General features: G+C 52.7%; 7 protein-coding genes across 7 annotated transcripts; 5 read left to right on the top strand and 2 right to left on the bottom strand.

The window, feature by feature from the left end:
- Positions 1-1,131: 1,131 nt before the first annotated feature.
- CTAM01_06795 (HMG box protein) lies at positions 1,132-2,801 on the top strand (the record flags this gene model as incomplete). The annotated part of the gene is made up of 3 exons (XM_060522821.1): positions 1,132-1,365; positions 1,435-1,506; positions 1,563-2,801. 3 exons carry the CDS (start codon positions 1,132-1,134, stop codon positions 2,799-2,801), a joined length of 1,545 nt encoding a protein of 514 aa, XP_060382666.1.
- A 934-nt stretch (positions 2,802-3,735) lies between these two features.
- Positions 3,736-4,253, top strand: CTAM01_06796 (transmembrane protein 32; the record flags this gene model as incomplete). The annotated part of the gene is made up of 2 exons (XM_060522822.1): positions 3,736-3,791; positions 3,869-4,253. The coding sequence occupies 2 exons, from the start codon at positions 3,736-3,738 to the stop codon at positions 4,251-4,253; spliced, it is 441 nt and encodes a 146-aa protein (XP_060382667.1).
- An 861-nt stretch (positions 4,254-5,114) lies between these two features.
- On the top strand, positions 5,115-8,462 carry CTAM01_06797 (MutS domain V; the record flags this gene model as incomplete). Its single annotated transcript, XM_060522823.1, has 6 exons — positions 5,115-5,241; positions 5,482-5,877; positions 5,973-6,166; positions 6,223-6,579; positions 6,877-7,303; positions 7,357-8,462. The coding sequence occupies 6 exons, from the start codon at positions 5,115-5,117 to the stop codon at positions 8,460-8,462; spliced, it is 2,607 nt and encodes an 868-aa protein (XP_060382668.1).
- An 854-nt stretch (positions 8,463-9,316) lies between these two features.
- Positions 9,317-11,253, top strand: CTAM01_06798 (ADP-ribosylation factor; the record flags this gene model as incomplete). Its single annotated transcript, XM_060522824.1, has 6 exons — positions 9,317-9,848; positions 9,910-10,023; positions 10,079-10,386; positions 10,467-10,487; positions 10,537-10,851; positions 10,918-11,253. 6 exons carry the CDS (start codon positions 9,317-9,319, stop codon positions 11,251-11,253), a joined length of 1,626 nt encoding a protein of 541 aa, XP_060382669.1.
- Positions 11,254-11,459: 206 nt separating this feature from the next.
- Positions 11,460-12,204, bottom strand: CTAM01_06799 (uncharacterized protein; the record flags this gene model as incomplete). The annotated part of the gene is made up of 3 exons (XM_060522825.1): positions 11,460-11,901; positions 11,972-12,017; positions 12,126-12,204. 3 exons carry the CDS (start codon positions 12,202-12,204, stop codon positions 11,460-11,462), a joined length of 567 nt encoding a protein of 188 aa, XP_060382670.1.
- Positions 12,205-12,942: 738 nt separating this feature from the next.
- Positions 12,943-13,977, bottom strand: CTAM01_06800 (uncharacterized protein; the record flags this gene model as incomplete). Its single annotated transcript, XM_060522826.1, has 1 exon — positions 12,943-13,977. One exon carries the CDS (start codon positions 13,975-13,977, stop codon positions 12,943-12,945), a length of 1,035 nt encoding a protein of 344 aa, XP_060382671.1.
- A 2,224-nt stretch (positions 13,978-16,201) lies between these two features.
- On the top strand, positions 16,202-18,079 carry CTAM01_06801 (protein phosphatase PP2A regulatory subunit B; the record flags this gene model as incomplete). The annotated part of the gene is made up of 6 exons (XM_060522827.1): positions 16,202-16,245; positions 16,350-16,390; positions 16,492-16,589; positions 16,662-17,313; positions 17,384-17,979; positions 18,056-18,079. 6 exons carry the CDS (start codon positions 16,202-16,204, stop codon positions 18,077-18,079), a joined length of 1,455 nt encoding a protein of 484 aa, XP_060382672.1.
- Between the last annotated feature and the right edge of the window lie 224 nt (positions 18,080-18,303).

Genomic DNA, 18,303 nt, shown 5'->3' on the forward strand with positions numbered 1-18,303 from the left:
CAACGAGAAGCGAACAACCGCCTGAACAACAACAAGAACACTCAAAGCCGATAAGAGAAAGCCCGAAGATACCACCCGAGAGCATCAGCACTCTACCGCCTCTCTCTCACTTGCTCTCGCCCCCACCTACCATCAAAGAGAAAGAAGACAGGCTATTCATGGAGTTTCTCATGCTTGGCCTCTCGTCATATTACCAACCCTCATAAGCCTGACCCTGACCAGGCCTGACCAGGCCTTCATCAGTTGGACATTGTGGTTGCTTCCCATATCCCAGGAGAACGGTTCCAGATCACCACCAATCCCTGCTTCTCGGCTGCTTGCAACCTCGTTCACCCGCCCTCCATCTTGGCCATCCCTGGTCCCTGCAACACCGCACCGCAACTCACTGCATACTTGCAGCTAGCTGCAGCTGCGTCTGCAATAGGCATACGGATCAGAGACACATACACAGGCAGAGACTCCAGGTACTTCCTGGATAGCCAACGGCACAAGGGCCTCTCAGGAACGAGCTGCCCGTAGTATCTCTGCCTCTCTCTATAGCCCTCCCTCCACTCTCTGGTCACCGGGGACTACTACTTCTCCCCCGTCCGATCCATCCTACCTAGCTCACCCTCTCCTTCTTTCTCATGCATACACCACCCCCTGCCTAACACCACCATCGGCTCCTCGACATCTACTGAATGTAGATAATCTGTGGGTGCAGCTGCCTCTTTCAAGCCATCTGCTCCACCGCTGCCATACCTGTCTTCTTCCCTCTCGCCTTTACTCACCTGGGAGCCTGCGTCTGCTGCCATACACATCCGTCACCTGACCCAGGCATTGCCTTGTGTTACCATCGGAGTTCAACACTTGCCTGTCGTCCAACGACTACTTTACCCATACACAAGTGCCGAGACAGCCGCAAGTGAAGACAAGAGCAAAACCACCAGAATTAGGAAAAGAAGCAGAACCCCCCCGAGGATCTGCGACAACTTGAGATTCAGGCAACGTCGAGAGAAATCACTTGGTCTGCTTCATCGTCTCTCAGTCCACCGTCTTCGCCCTCTCCTTGCTACTTGTTGACCCAACACTGGTTAGCAGTCGACGACAGATAATTCCAACAGCTTTCCTCATTGATTTTAGCTCTGTGGGATGGAACAAAACGGTCCCCCATCTCCTGCTCCCTCGAACGATGATATCTACCCGAACGGACTGCATCACTTGATACGCCCGGAAGGAGCCACATCCTACCCGCGAGAGCACTTACACCCGAGTGATATGGGAGGCATGCAAACTCCTTCTCGATACGGTACGCCTGGTCCACGACAAGAAATGCAATACGATCACCACTCCCCATACTCACATCGCCCACATGATGGTCAGATGGTAAGCAGTCCCGTCCCGAGCTCAGCTCCACGTGTGTCAATATAGCATGTACTAAACAAGCCTCGACAGTCGTATGGTCATGGATATGACACAAGCGTCAGCTCCATATATGGCCCTATGTCCGGGGAGTTGAGCCACCAGGTAAGCTACTTCGTTGTTCAACTTGGCAATACAGACACTCACATGCTTCCTTACAGCCGTACAGCACCCCTGACACGTCGCCACCCACGCCGTCGAGGCCACCAGATGGGCTGACCACACGTAGCGGTCTCAGCATCCAGAAGGGGCCAACTACCATCAAGCCCCTTGCAGTGAGAGCATCACGTGTTGAAAAGTCAACGCCCAAGAAGAAGAAGGAGCGGGCAAAGTCTGCCAAAAAGGTTGATGTCGTTAAGAGCCCACTAAGCGAATTGGCAAAGGAGCAACCGCACATCCCAGTAGCGGACATTGGGGCCTATGTTCAGCGATCTTCAGAAATACGGATGAAGGAGGTCGAAGAGAGCAAGACCCCAGGCCGAATCAAGCGACCGATGAACGCCTTCATGTTGTACCGCAAGGCGTATCAGAACCTCGCCAAAAGCCTCTGTACGCAAAATAACCATCAACTTGTATCTCAGGTCTGCGGTGCCGGCTGGCCTTTGGAGCCGGAACACATTCGGGACCAGTTTAATGAGTGGGCGAAGGAAGAGCGCGCGAATCACCAGCTTGCTCACCCGGGCTACAAGTTCACGCCTTCGAAACCAAGACCCAAAGCGAGAGAAGAAGAGGACTCAGACCAAGGCGACATGGATGACATGGAATGGAATGGCAGCCGCGCAAGCTCAAGGAGCAGGCAAGTGAGGAAACCCGGACACGGCAGGAACGAAGCACCAGCGTCCATCTTCCACAACTACCCGCCACTGCAGACAAGTCCCATGGGTCTGGGCGTGCAGACACAGTCCATGTACCATTACAGCAACCCTGGAAAACCTCTCCCAGCACCATATAGTCAGAACGGCCTTGGCGGCGGCCAGTACTACCAGCAGAGCGTCCAACAGCGTCAGGACGCCACCGGCTTTGTTGAAGACGTGCTCATCAGGAAGACGCCATCACCAGCGATGGGCTACGCAGCACCATCGATGGACCACCGGTACGACGGCATCGACCACTACGGCCCAATGTCGCATCCTGACGGCATCGATCCGATAATTGATCCGGGTCTAATGGGCCATGGAGGTCATCCGTACGGCGACATGTATGGCAATCACATGCTACCGCGATGGACGAATCCGCTCAACTTTGGCGACGGAAGGCAGGAACTGATGGATGGTATGGGATATGATGAAAGTCTTCTGACAGACCCTCAAATTCAGATCCTGAGAGGACCAGAGAGCAGTTGGAGAGTGGAGGAGCTTGACAGCAGCCACTTCACCAACAGTTGGATAGAACCAGAATGAGCAGAAGGAGCTTTGCTTCGGAATCGACTCGCTCCTGTTGTTTGAACATTGTCCGAGAAAAGGAAGGGCGTCAGGAGTATTGGGTATCTTACAACGTAGGCGGGAATCTCATTTCTGTTTGGTTTTGTTGAGACTGGAGATGAACCATGTTATTGAGGGCGGTCCTTGGGCAAACGAGCGAGCATGAAGTAAGAAAAGGGGAGAAGACGAGGAGAGAGGCCCGGGACTTGTTCCATCGAGGGCGCACACACCGTAGCTGAAGGCTTTCCAAACACAAGTACCTACTTATTGCTCCAGCTTGCAGTGCCATCCCGATAGACCTGCGGTCTCCAGAGCTGAAATGGTTACTGATCAGTAGAGATGGCGTTCGTTCTTCGCTGTGAAACCCGACGCCACGTCCCTCGGGCCCGCTTCTAGGGATGGCTGGCAGCTTGAGGGCGAAGTGGAGGTCGGAAATCCCTTGTGAGCACGAGGTTTTATGATATGGCAATAAGACCCAGCCGTAGATATGTTTCCCCAGGTAGTAATGCACGAGTGACAATCCGGAGGGGACTTCGGCGGTACACGTGGGGTCGGCCGTATGTAACTAAGCCAGGTATGGCCTTGTGTTAGTCCGTTATCAGGAGCTTCGTTTGTGCACTATCTTCTCCGCAAAGTAACACTCAACCACTTTAACGAGGCTACAGCAACGTACGTGCCAAAGCTCCCGGCGCCATCGACTTCAACATTGAAACCATTCTAGCTAGTAGCCTGGTCTATCCTGCACGTCGCCCTTCGCCTACTCCACATACTGAGCTCTTGAGCTTGCTAAGGTACGCCTGGGACAATCTCAAATCTTCTCCGGCACCAAATCAGTCGACAAAAACAAGTGTTCATATTGAAGCAGCTGATCGGTATTACACCAACAGGCTCGCGTCAATTACGCTCTTACATCATGACGTGGATCTCGCGCTCGATCACGGCCATTGGCCTCCTTCTCCTCGGCCATGCGTGAGTCTCTCTCTCCCACGTTCCGTTCTCCGGCTAGCCTCGCTCGCATTTATTCTGACACCTGCTTTGTTGAACAGCTGCTACTCTGCGCAAGAGCACTCTGCGCTGCAATCCTTCCGAGCAGCTTCGCCTTTAGCAACATCTGCCTCAGCCACCACGTCGCTACCGGCGGACATTACAATCGAAGCGGCCGTGGCGACCCTCATCGTCGTCCTGGGTATGGTCTTGGGCGCACCCAATCTTCGGCCGATCGAATGGCGCGTGTGGGCAGGCAAAATTGAACGAGAGGGCGAGTTGGGATTCCTGACGGGCAGCGGGGAGGTGGAGAAGGACTACGTTGGCAACCCGTTTCAAATTCTGGAGAGCCGGCCCGGCTTCGCCGACGTTCGGAAACAAAAGAGAGACTTTACGAACTGGGTCAAGGCTGGGGGAAAGGCCGGAACCACGGCCAAGTCGGGTTGAGTTCTGGAATGGCGAATGAACATAGTCAAGCCAACAACATGCCTGCAACGTATTTTCAATGTGGGCACGCCCATGTCAGAGTGCTCATCGTAATGGCCTCGGAAGACAGCTCCCTACGATGAATTTGACCCTTCATCATGCAATAGGCAAGGTATTTAGATCCAGTGCTTCTTTCACCACTGTTACAGGAATTTGAGAAAAGGATAATCCAACAGGAAACGAACGGCAGAGAAGACTGTTCCACTTCCCAGGCACATTGACATCGTAGAAGTGCTCGAGGTCGCGTCGGAAGGCAACCTGGCTTCATCAAAGTTAATTGCCTACCCTAAATACCCGCTCATACGTAGTAGCCCCGACGGTTGCGCATGCAGGAAACCATCGAGAAGATCAGCAAAGGCTGGCACTCCTTTCGCGGTCCCGCCGTGCTTGCTTTGGGGCACCCAAATGGTGTCAGAGCTAGGTAATCAACGTGCGCCAGGAGCGCCTTCTACACAAGATTAGGCAAGTACCCTGGGCACCTTGCCTTACCAACCTTCCCATTGTCTCCGAGGCAAGCACGACTGAATTGGGATAAGTTCAGGTCCCTGACATTTAGAGCCGAGAATTATCTGAACTTGCCGCGAGCGAAATCGTGCCACAGTTACCTGGACATGCTCGTGTTAGTCCTGCCTCCTACCACTACCTAAGTTCTGCCATTCTGGGCTTCTCTTCGTCTCCTTTTCGGATTGTTCACACAATAAATCACGCCTGGATTGCCAAGCGGTTCTTTCCCCCAAGGACATATATTACTCATTGTTCTCTCTCGCCGTGTCTAGTTCTAAACGCCTCGTCATTCCGTCCCATTTACTCGCACGCCCAACAATGCCGGGACGAGGCAGCGCCATGTCCAGTCCTTGGCGTGGTCGACCTCGCAGGAGTATCCTCCACGGAGGTTCCAGAGACCGGTCGAGAGGTGGCTCGCAGAGGGGCTCGTGGGGAGGCCAACGAGGTGAATCATGGACTGGCTCGGATGTCAGCTCAAGAGGGAGCTCATGTACATCTCGTCGTTCGAGGGGATCTTCCACTCATGCATATCGAGGATCGCGCGGTAGTTCCAGTGTCGTTGGTCCGCACCACACCTCGCCCATTTTCTCGAGCCCACGTCGTACCCGTGTACCATCACTTGAGGAGATTTCGCCATCTGCAGGACAATACATTGAAGATTCCGGATATCAAAATCACCTCGTAGACTCCGCGAATCGACTGACACTGCCGTCCAACAACTATTTCTTGCCCTCGATTGCTGCTGAAGTCGAATTCGGCAATCGTCAAATGCCCCCACCACTGTCAAGCAGCGAGTACGAGGCATCGTCACTCCTTGGCAGAGAAGGAATGGCTCAAGTCGAGCGGAGGAACGAGGTTCTTATGGCCATTTCCGTTCAAGTGAAAGGTGTCCTTGGTTGTGCCTATTATGATACAGACGAAAACAGCTTATTTCTTCTGCAGGATATGTCCTGCACTGCGCCGTTGCAGTTTGTCGAAATGCTCATGCTGCACATTCAACCAACGACCGTCTTGCTACCCCTGAAAGTACCGGATGCGATTCTTCACTTCTTTGAGCAATATCAAAGTAATGTGGACCGAGGTCAGTCATTCCTTGAGATAGGGGCTGTGATTTTGGGCGCTCATGAATCATTCTCATAGGATCTGAAAGGGATAACTACATTCTCCGACTTCTAGGTTCAACTGAATTCAGCCACGCGGCTGCTTTGGAGAGGTTAACGAATCTACCGATCGCCGCCTCGGAACATGCTCTGGTGACGAATACAGGATTCGGCCTCTCCAGTCGCAGCTTGCAGGGTCCCGGAGAGGAATGCCAAGATGTCAAAACGATGCGTCTCGGGTCTTTTGTAGATCTGGAGAGCGTTGCATCAGTAAGCTATGATGAAGAAAATGCCATATTTGTCGAATGCAATTCTAACACATATAGATTGGCTGTGCCGGTGCCGTGCTGTGCGAGACTATACGACTTCAGAATGCTCAACGGGCAGCAGAAAATATAGAGAGAGCTTTCGGAGTGTCGCTGCGGATGTTTGCTTTGGCGGACTTCATGTTTGTAAACGCCGACACGCTCTCCTCCCTCCAAGTATTCCAATCCGAATTACATCCGAGTAACCTGATCTCCGGCACGGGAAAAGCAGTCTCCGGTTCGAAAGAAAGCCTATCTCTATTCGGCATCTTTCACCCGTTCGCTGGCACCCCTCAAGGCAAGGCACGGCTCAAACAACTCTTCTTACGCCCACTAGTCAACATCGACATGATCCGCGAGAGGCAAGCAACCATTGCGGTATTCCTGCAACCGGGGAACGAAGAGGCCTTTTCGAGCATATCTCAAGGACTACGAAAGGTCACAGATATCAAGAAAACTCTGGCTCAGTTGCAAAGAGGCGCAGCAGAATCTCCGGCTGGCTGGGCTTCAATCGAGCGTGGTGTTTAGTGGACACTTACTCGATTTTCGCTCCATGTGCTACGTCTCAGAGACGCCATACTTCAGCTGCGAAACTCCAATGGCCTTGTCATCATACAAAAGGTCAGCCATGGTAGCAACTCGTCTGACGAAGCGAGAGCTGACTCTATCAACTAGATGGTGCAGGTCGTCGCAGTGGACAAGTTGACGGCAATTATAGATTTGGTAGGAAAGGTTGTCGATTTCGAGGAAACCAAGGCAAACTCACGCATCGCTGTGAAATTACACGTAAACACTGAACTCGATGAATTGAAGCAGACTTACCAAGGGCTAGAATCCCTGTTAAACGAGGTCAGCACAACATTGTCGTTGGAGCTACCGACGTGGGCTCGCAAATTCGTCACAGGCTGTGTGTTTTGGCCGCAATTGGGCTTCCTCACTGTTGTCCCTTTACTCGAGGGCACTCAGGCAGGCTACGAAGGTCAAGGACTGTCCGGTGACCATTGGGAGCAAAGATTCACGGCGAACGACAATGTATACTTCAAGAACAACCTCATGATGGACTTAGATGACCACTTCGGGGACACTTACAGCAGGATTGTTGGTTCGTGGCGAAGTCCTACTGACAAAATGATTACCTTGCTAAGATTTCTCTAGATCTCGAGGTTGATATCCTGCACGGTCTAGCCTGTAAGATCCTCGAACATGAGGCTACCCTCAGTCGCGTGTCCGATGTTTGCGGCGAACTTGACTGCCTTGTAGCCCTTGCTAGCGGAGCACTCAAATATGGCTGGATATGTCCCACTATGACAGAAGACAACATTGTGTCAATCTACGGAGGACGTCACCCCCTTCAGGAACTGGTGGTGCCTGCATTCATCCCCAATGATTGTATTCTTATCGGAGGCTCTGCCGATGAAGCAAAAACACCAACATCGATGCCAGACAACAATAACATTGGCATCAGCACTCTCATTATCACAGGGCCAAATCATTCGGGGAAAAGTGTATATGTCAAGCAGGTTGCCCTCATTGTTTACCTCGCCCATATCGGCAGCTTCGTGCCCGCTACCGGCGCGACGATTGGCCTCACGGACCAAATTCTAACACGTATCTCGACGCGGGAAAGCGTCTCGCAAGCGGAGAGTACATTTGGTACCGATTTGAGGCAGGTGGCCTTCCTGTTGAATCGTGCTACCCGTCGAACACTCGTGGCAATCGACGAATTTGGCAAAGGGACGGCAGCTGATGATGGAGCTGGTTTGATGACTGCCCTCATTGACCACTTCAGCACGCTCGGTTTACAGTCCCCCAAAGTTCTGATCACAACGCATTATCATGAGATATTCGAAGGAGGTTATCTTCAAGAGCGACCAAGGCTATCGCTCGTGCACATGGAAGTCCGTCTTGATATCGACGCGAACCAGATGGAGGACCAAGTGATTTTTCTTTACAGTCTAGTTCCCGGAAGGAGCACGTCAAGTTTCGGGAGCAGATGTGCAGCGTTGAATGGGATTGATACTGCAGTGGTCGAGCGAGCTGAGGCTATTGTACTGCTCCTCGCCCGAAATGAAGACCTTGGGGTGGTGTGTGCTAGATTAGATGCTACAGATGAGGCTCGACTTGAGGAGGCGGAGAACGTTGCCCGTCAGTTTCTTCGAATCTCCTTGGATGGCCCTGGAAATCCTCAGTCTAGAGGGCGAGGTACTTTGTCTACTCTGGGCATTTTGGAGAGTCTTCTCGTGCCGGCAATGGTTGAGTGAAGTATCTGCGAGAAGTTGAGCTTTATGAGCATGGGGGAAAGTACGAGAGGTCCTGGCGCGTTGCCGGATGACGACTGGCTTAGATGATGCGTGAAAGGGGAAGATTGCTGTTAAGTCTTAGATCCGGTAAAAAATGAGACAATTGTTTGCTAAGTGGGTGATTCGAGTAGCTGATATCAAGACGGCATTTGAAAAAGGACCCCGGTATAGACGTTAGACCCAAGGTAACAAGAGACCGCAGACCCAATTGTCTTGCACTCGCACAACAGTTTCATCCGTGACCTCCCAGAAGACTCCATATGACTGATGTGATGCTATCGCTTAACGATTGAAGTCCAAGGTGTCTGCTGTCACACGTTGGCAATGTTACTCGTGATCAGTACTACCACATTGAGAAACATGAACGCGAATAGAGGCAGCCGCACGTCTCCAGTTATCATGTCACACACATGATATCTTTGATAAACCATGTCTTTTCTCAAGATGAATCGCTTCAACAAACGTTGGGCAGCCTCCGATACCCCTGCTGCATAAATACGGGCTGAGTGTTGTTGTAACCTCAAATAGGCGCCGACGCATGTGCATATAGCCGCCGCGAACCAACATTGGCGGATCCTCTGCAGCGAATCAAGTGAGACAGTGTGAGCGAGTGGTTCGCCCTCCCACTCTCTGTTGCATGGGGTCACCGGCCAGCAAGGACATAAGATGTAGGGCTGAGGTATTCGTGCAGCTCTCTGCTGGCCAAGGCTGTCAGCTCAAGGCATCATCGCAGACTTTAGCATCAAAAACAGTCTTTTCAGTCTCACATGCTCTGACTGATGGCTATCCGCCAAAAAGTTCAATGGTCGTAGATCATGGCTATACCATTCGCCGCCGCCGCCGCTGCTGCTGTCACGTTGGACGACAAGTTCCAGAATCTAGATGATGAAGCCGTGTACACTCGCGTCAAGGCCGAGGCTGCCAACGACAAGGCTCTCAACTTTGTCGTCGAGTTCAACCTCCACGAGGCCTTCATCGCCTTCAATCTGACCTCTGATGATTTCGACCAGCTCGCCACCCGAAAGCGCAAAGACGACATGGTGCGATGGATCAATATCTGGTCACCGAGCATGCAGAAACCAGCCGTGGAACGCATCGGCGCCCAGTACGGGTTCTCCAGGAGACTTCTCGCCATCATGACGGCTCCGGCCTTGTCATTCATCAAGCAGCAGGCCAACGCGACGCCGGTGTCACCGCAAGGTAGCGATGTTGAGAAGGGGTCGTTGTCTGACGGCCTCGGACTTCCACCACCAGGACAGACGCAGGCGCAAGTGTTGGAGGAGCTTCAGATCTACCAACTCGTGAAGGAGACGGTCAATTACACCTCCATTGACCAGGGGAAGGACTGTGAGTTCTCGGACACCCCGATTCCAGAAGTACTGCCAGAAGATAGCTGATTATCGACCAGTCCTCTGCATCGGTGCTAACTGGTTGCACACCCGGCCACATTCTAAAGCCACCGAACATAGTCCAAGTCTGTTACCGCCCAGACACTGGTCATGGCTTGCCCTCAGCTCCGACTGTAAGTTTGCGACATGATCGTACGAATCGTCGTGCCGTGCTCATCACCGACATAGCCGTCGTGGTATCTTTCCACGAGACGCCATCGTCAGAATACCCCGAAGACGAAGAATGGTCCATGGCAGAACTCGTCAATACGAGATCCAACACCACCAGCGTTTTGTGCCAACTATCCAAGCACGGCGTAGAAGATTTCGAACGAAGGCTTCTCTCGCTGAAGCCGGTCAGGCAGGCGATGCCTCGCCAAGGACTCGGCAGCAACACTGCCTGCGAGGGCTCGAGTAATCTTTTCTATTATCTTTTCGAGGATTATTCATCGGCCCTGCCAGTTTTAAGAACTTCCAAGCAAGAGCTGGGTCGACTGGTAAGTCACGAGGACCGAGTCTTGACGACCATGACTTGTAATCGAAGATGGATACCTGCTGATACCAAGTTGCGTTGCAGAGCGATCAAATCTTGAAGCCGGTAGGTCACTGATGCCGTACCGGGAGCAGAGAACTGACTTTCAAGCAAGAGTCGAAGAACCAAGATTAAGACAGGGGAGATTATTGAATCACTACATACTCTGAGAAAGGAGCTCAGCCAACTCCAACACTTGTTTGAGGGTTATAAAAGCCTCATCAAGCGTATCTGTTGGTCGCCTCGGTCCCTAGATGCCTGTCACGAGGGTCAATGCGGACGCCTAGAGTTATCTGGAAATATGTTCGGCGAGGTAAATATATCGTCGTCAGCAAGAAGTCGCTTCGAGCGCCTTGGAGACAGACTGCAACTGTTGATGCTCAACACAATCCAAGAGTATCTAGACGAGCAAAACGCACTCTCGAACACGGTAGGTTTCCGGGAAACATGCTCGAGCCGAGTGTATTGAATGTTTGCTGACGATGCTGCTAAACAGTATTTCAACCTCACGGCCCAAAGGGACTCGCAGGCGACTGCACGCCTGAGCAGGAGCGCTACCGTACTAGCCAAGCTGAGCGTCTTCTTTCTCCCCATAACATTCATGACCAGCTATTTCTCTGTAGAGATACCCGATCTGGTGGAACACTACACCCCCAAGATGTACTGGGTCTGTTTTGCCGTGATTGCCGGAATCTCCTTCATTAGTCTTTTCTTTTTCAGTCGCATGATTGAGATCCTCAGCGATGTGCTCGAGGCTTGGGCCCACACCGCGGTGCGAAGCACCCGGCGTTTTGTTGGACTACGTGTACAAGATGATAGAGACGAACATTAATCAAGATGTCGGGGCGCCGCATTCAATAGTCAAGTGATGTACTGCAAAGAATCGGGGTATTCCCTGTCCATCTCATCTAAGCGGATAATGAGCAAGAAAACAAACAACGCAACACAATCGGAACTCCACGAGTCGTTTCTCTACGTGAACAACTTTGTTCCCACGTTGATCCAACTGCTTGCACTGATAATCGTCTGATTTGCCCTTCATCGCATGGCACCGAACACGGCGATCCCTAAGCCCGCCGCGAGTTTGGCCACGCATGCCGCTGTCGGACGTGCTGCGGCGTTGATGACGACGCCATTCACCGTGGTTGATTGAGCACACTGGTCATTGTTCAAGCCGTAGCATGCTTGGGAGCTAAGACTGGAACATATAGGTGTTGCCGATGTTCCAACGTCCGGCCGGGTTGCGGCGACGGTGGTTCCACCCCCGCCAGGAACAATCACAGTAACGCCGAAGCCCGCATTGCCGTCTAATTGAGTGACGCAACTTTGGTAATTTCGGGAACATTGGCTGAGGGCCGATGAACACTCGCCGCGATCGAGCGATGTCGCTATGTATGGGAATGGAAAGTAGGCATTGGGGACGTATGAAACTGCCGTAGCAGTCGGTACTGTCGTCGGAGCCGTGCCGGTACAAACAGCTCTAAAATGTGCGACTCCAAATTAGCCGGGCTTTGTCTCGTAACGAAGTAATGCCGGAGGTTCAGTCATACCCAGAGGGACAGCAAGCTGGCCGGTTATTATCGTCCAGTTCGCACACTTGTCCCGTGGCGCAACATATTCCATCAAATGTCGCGCCTAGTGAATCCGAACATTTGGATGTGCGAGCCGGGCAATCTTGACGTCTAAATAATTGCAACGGCGCACCGCCTAGCACGTAGGCGGCGGTGGGAACCATAGCCTTGGTGTCAGTTGAAGTCGGAGTTGGGCTCAGGGCGAAAACCATTTCTGTGGTCCCCAGTATTGCCAGTCGCGTTGTCCATCGTGATAACCTCATAATTTCGTGGATTATAATGGGCCAGGCCCGGATCGTAGTTGACGTAGCCTTCCTGTTTCCTCGCCCTAGCCGTGCGGAAGTGGAGGAGTGTCTGTTGCTGCCTTTTGTGATAGATAAGCCGGGTGTCTCCTCGATCCAGGAGTGAATAGTCAGTTATCCGTCCCGGATGGCATCGGGCAGTTGTCTCACAAGCTGGCTACGAATTCGGTGTGGTTGTGGGAAGAGTGGAGGATAGATGGACCGGAGAGCTAATACAGTAGTACTTGTATGTCGCTCTTAAGCTGCTCCAACAGGAGGATTACACGAGTGTCAAAGCCTGCCCGCTGTCAATCTGCTGGATACCAGCCACAGCCAAGGCTTTCGCCCAATTTCTCGTCCCTGCACTCGAACTACTGTGAGGAAGTAAGGTGAGCTGTCCAACCCCGCCCTCGTTGGTTTGGTGAGGTGGGTTGCATGCATGCAAATTCCCTCGGACTACCCAGGCCAAAAGGACCGCCAGGGTGGGTGAGGTGGCTGGGCATCTGAGCTTCGCAGGGTGAGGGGGTAGGAAGACGCCAATGAGGGTTGCAATCGCATGATGTCATTGGGCGAAGGACAGTTGGCAGAGCAACCCCGGCCTCAGTCCCTCGGGCCCTGGTCTTGATGCACAGAGCAAGCTTTGCACGCAGCACAGCACCCTCGTCGCGATTAACGGCCTCGAACATGGGCCAGAATCTGTCTGAGCCGTTGAAGTGCCTGCATCTCGTCGGGGCCTGTCGTAGCTTCTGTCCCATCTCCGCGCGCCCCTTCAATTTCTTGGTGCGCTTGTCGGGCGAGGGACCCGAGGTCACCCCAAACTTCGTCCGTGTAGCTCGTAAGCACATCGTTCCAGCTTTCCATCCACATGGCTCTGGCTTGTTGCACATCTGCGACGCCAAAATGCTGCAATAATTCGCTGGGATCGTCTCCATTCAGAAAATGGGGCTGGAAGTCGAGGAGGGAGGTCCAGTTGGAGGCAGTTCTTCCATGGGCATCGTCGAAAAGGGCTCTTTTTAGCGACAATTCTTCTTCTGGGGATATATACGTCTGCAGGTCGTCATCATTCACGTCAAACCCATCCAACTCGAGAGAGTTTAGTAGATCAACAACGCCTAGGCCGTCGTTGGCCTCTTGTATCTGGAAATCGGACTTGATGCCTGATGAGAGAGGCGTGTGTTGAGTGTGTTCGCTGACAAGGACGATCCCAGAGTTGCTTTCCTGAACCTCGGCTGATCTCTGAGGCTGAGAGGGGTCATCGAGAACCGCTTGAGCTTGAGCATCCATGAAGTCTTCATACTGCTGTCCACCAGCGGTGGATAGACCTGTTGCCGAACCAAAGCCCGTGGCGGTGCCGGGATTCGCGCTGCTTGGACTGCGATACGTAGCAGTATCTCGGTGGCTTCCGGAGCCGTGGGCAGAGTATGAGGAAGTTCCGGGTGAAACTTTCGCTCCCGTCGTTCCGTTACGGATGGTTTCGGTGGCAGAGGAAGCTGTCAGAGCGCTGCGAGAAAGGCTGGCCGCAGATGCCGTGAGGCGGGATGCAAATGAGGAGTTGGGCGGTGTATTTCGGTCACCTTGCTGATGCAGAGCTGTGCCATCATCAGGCGCCGTTTGGACATCGGAGGGAGGGACGGTGGAAGCTTCTTTGCCCTTGCCCTTGTCTGAAGGACTGGAGACGGCATCGCGACTATTTTGCTCGACCATGCTGATAGGAGTGAAGAAGAGGTGTGTAGTGGGCGCTTGGGGGTTCAGAATGGCAACTTGGGCTCAGCGAGACAAGAGGTTGGTGACATGATATTGCAAGTGCGAGATGAGGGGGATCTAAATGTCTGGTATGTATTCGTGTGTTACACAGAGACCGAGGTTCATGCCTGCCGTGGGCTTCTTGTGTCGTTGATGTGCCGGCCATGGGCCGTAGCTAAGGTAGGTAGGTACCTTGAGCTTGTAGAACGGATAAGGTAAGGTAACCTAGGTAAGGTAGGTACGAAGTACCGTGATTAGGTGTACTCTTTACGTTCCAGGTGATAAACGGTACCTAGGGTACCTACCAACAGTAAGGTAATGGGCACCAAGCGTGCGAATTGACCCGGAAGCAGTTGACGTCTCTTCGGCAATCTCCATTCGGCCGGGCTCTTTGGCTGCACATGTGAGCCCCGTTTTTGAGTTGCGAACGGAGTACTGTGCCCCAACGCAGCTGGCAGCTTCAAGCTTCTACTAGGTAGATATTCACCATTCCACTTACGTAGTCGTGGGACGCAGGTGGGGGAAGCGCAGGGCGGGGAATCAGAATCACAGTCAAGAGGGGCGTCTTGAACCCCTCAACGCCTCGTCGGGGCAAGGCAACATGGCCGAGTGGTCCAAGGCGATAGACTTGAATTATTTATTGTTCTATATCTATTATCTTCGGATGCGCAGGTTCGAACCCTGCTGTTGTCGACTTTTTGATTCACGACCTACTGAATCATTTCTGTGCCTCTCTCTGTGTCATTTGAGGGACTTGCCCGTGAATGTTGAGTGATACTTACGCTTTTGTCAAGATTATTTATGTAAGCTACTCTACCTAGCTATCGCTCCGTACATGGGACATACATCGATAGCGGCACATTACGGATAAGTAGGTATTCGTACTTACTTACTTTACTTACCCTACTCCGTACTGGGCGAACCTAGGTATGCCTCCAACCCAATCGTGCCACCCTCAGACTAAGTAAGGTAAGGTAGGTACTCTGCCCCTCCCCGGTCCCGTCAACAACTGTCTACTGAATTCCAGGTCGACCTTGGGTAGGTAGGGAGTACTCCGTGGCGCGTAGGTACTTCGATATCCAATCGTGATTCCCGCTGGATTCCTATGTTGACCCTCATCCCGCCCGCTCTTATGGCAGCCACAAATCGGAGCTCGTTAGGTTGGGTACGACAACAACCAATGTAGGTACCTCACTTTACCCAAGGCACCTTACCTAAGGTAGGTACCTGGGTAGGTCGCAGTGGACGGGAGGGCAGCACCGGTACCTTACGGCGCCCACCTACCTTATCCTGCTACCAGTGCCATCGATCAGTCAGCCCGGGGTGTATGGAATACAGTACGGATTGGATACCTATCCGTACCTTAGCGAATCTGGAAGACCTGGAAGCAAATCAAGCCCACGCAACATCCCTCTCTCTCTACCTTACCTTAGCGTCACCTCTTTCTATCCCGTCCACCATCACTCCACCACTCCCACCTACCTACCTTACCTACCTGACCTTACCTTCTCACCCCAACCTCAACCTTGCGCAGTCTGCACCCTGCTCTCGCTACCCGCAATCTGCGCCGCGATACCCCCCCTCCATACGAACAACGTGCAAGCCCTCGACCAACCGACTTTTGGTCTTCGCCGTCATCAGAATATTCAACCGTCCCAGCATCCGAAGCAATACGCCTCTGTGCAAATCCCTGAAGCATTTCCACTCCCGCTGCCGCATACGCCAAACACCACGCACCTACCCTTCCTTACCGCAGAGCCTTCGAGCTACGGGCCTCCCTTTTCAACCCCTCGTCAACTACGACCCGCCCGATCTATCTCTGCCTCATCCCAACGACATAGAAACCACTCGCCTGCTCTTCATCCGCAATTGCCTCTCGCACTCCTCCACTTTGCCTGCGTGTTTTTAGGTCCCTCTTCTGCGCACACCATCGCAGTTACTCTCACCTCAGCACCAACCCACGCTCTTCGCGCCGTCCAGCTCGACTGTCGTGTGGCCCATCTCAGCCCTGTCCATATTCTCCCAGCGCCGAGAGACAACCTCTCTCTCTCTCTCTCTCTTTCCGCACCACTAAAGCTCGCCCCTTCGTTCGTCTTCGACATACCCCGCCACCTCGCCTCTTCCGCTCGTCCATATCAACATCTACAAGTCCATTCCTTAGCTCGTACAGAACTGGTCTGCAAACATGGTGGACAGCGACACGAACTCCCCCACGTGGAAGTTCACCCAGTACGTGCTCTTGCTCCTTGGCTCCATGTCTTCCTTTCCATTATCCTCATCTCGACTGCCCCGCCCTCGCCCTTGCTGGGATAAGTGCTTACGCTACGCAATAGGTGCTTTGGAGACAAGGGCGATGTGGAGGACATCACCGAAGGTAAGCTGCAGCCCGCAATTCCTTGTCTGGCGACCATTACCGCCGCTACTATGGCAGGTTCTGTCGACTCTATCGTCTATAGATCTAACCCTTTCTCTCAGCTGATATCATCTCAACGGTCGAGTTCGATCACACGGGTAACTATCTCGCGACGGGAGACAAAGGCGGCCGGGTCGTATTGTTCGAACGGAACGAAACGGTGAGCCAAACCTGGCATCTAAGTGGAAGGCGTACTCTTCATTCTTGACCTTATGCTAATATTCTTGAACAGAAAAAAACATGCGAGTACAAGTTCCATACCGAATTCCAGTCCCACGAACCCGAGTTTGACTACCTGAAGTCGCTGGAAATTGACGAAAAGATCAATAAGATCAAGTGGTGTCGTCGACAGAATGCATCACACTATCTGCTCTCAACAAACGACAAGACGATCAAGCTATGGAAGGTATTCGAAAAGTCGCTTAAGGTCGTTGCCGAGAACAATCTATCCGATGACTTGACTCCCGCAAACCTCGCTGGCGGTGGGGGTGCTCCGAAGCAGTCACCTGCGCATCGCTTCAAGAACTCTGAAGACCTCATCATGCCCCGCCTAACCCATCATGACACCGTCGTTGCCGCCGTACCTCGCCGAACGTATGCAAATGCCCACGCCTATCACATCAACAGCATATCCGTCAACAGCGATGGCGAGACATTTATCAGCTCGGACGACCTCCGCATCAACCTCTGGAACCTGAATATCCAGGATCAGAGCTTCAACATTGTCGACATCAAGCCTGCAAACATGGAGGAGCTGACTGAGGTTATCACCGCTGCCGAGTTTCACCCTCTAAGCTGCAATTGGTTCATGTACGCAAGCTCCAAGGGCACCATCAAGCTTGCCGACATGCGCCAGAGTGCTCTCTGTGATAGCCACGCAAAGCGTACGTACTGCGCTTCTCCGTCCGAACTCTTTGCGATCTGCTCGACGCTAACATTTTGTCATCGATGTAGTCTTTGAGCAAGAGGAAGATCCGTCCTCGAGGTCGTTTTTCTCCGAAATCATTTCCTCCATCTCAGACGTTCGATTCTCCTATGATGGTCGTTACATTCTCTCTCGCGATTACCTGACGGTGAAGATTTGGGATATCAACATGGAGCGACAGCCCGTCAAGACGATTCCCATTCACGAGCATCTGCGTCCTCGGTTATGCGATACGTATGAGAACGACAGCATCTTTGACAAGTTTGAGGTTGTCTTCTCAGGGGATGCCAAGAACGTCATGACTGGCAGCTACAACAACAATTTCATGATTTATCCTTCAGACCCCGACAAGGAAGTTGAAGTGGTGCTGCAGGCCGACAAGTCTGCCTTCAAGGCTAAGAAGGTTGGCGTACCGACACCCATCAATTCGTCTACGAGCCCAACCGCAACCAATGGTGGCAAGAAGGGAGGTTCCCGTGCTGGTAGTCCTGCTGCTGGAGCCGGTGGCCAGGGCCAAAGGATGCGCAAGGAAACCGATGCCGACCAGATCGACTTCAACAAGAAGATCCTCCATATGAGCTGGCATCCATTTGAGGATAGCATCGCGATTGCGGCAACGAACAACGTAAGTCCTTGTCGGCATGATGATTCTCTTTCCATCCCTGGAATTTGGGTGTTGAGTGGGCTGACTTCTTTCATAGCTATTTGTCTTCTCTGCACTATAAGGATGGATATCAACCGAAGCCCTTGAGCACTATGACGAGTGAGGACACTCATGCTCGGACGAAGCACAGCAACACAGTTGGACGATGTGGATCGAGGCTATCGCCTCCTATAACCTGGAGGATTTGGTTGACAGGAGAAGATGTCTCGGGTCTACGTCGCAGCTGTGGCCTCTTGATACAATCGCCGTCTTTGCCAGACTTTCGAATCAAGAGGCCAACTCGAC

This window comes from Colletotrichum tamarilloi, assembly GCF_030869305.1.
Source record: "Colletotrichum tamarilloi strain Tom-12 chromosome Unknown Scaffold_19.1, whole genome shotgun sequence".
Taxonomy (NCBI): Eukaryota; Fungi; Ascomycota; class Sordariomycetes; order Glomerellales; family Glomerellaceae; genus Colletotrichum; species Colletotrichum tamarilloi.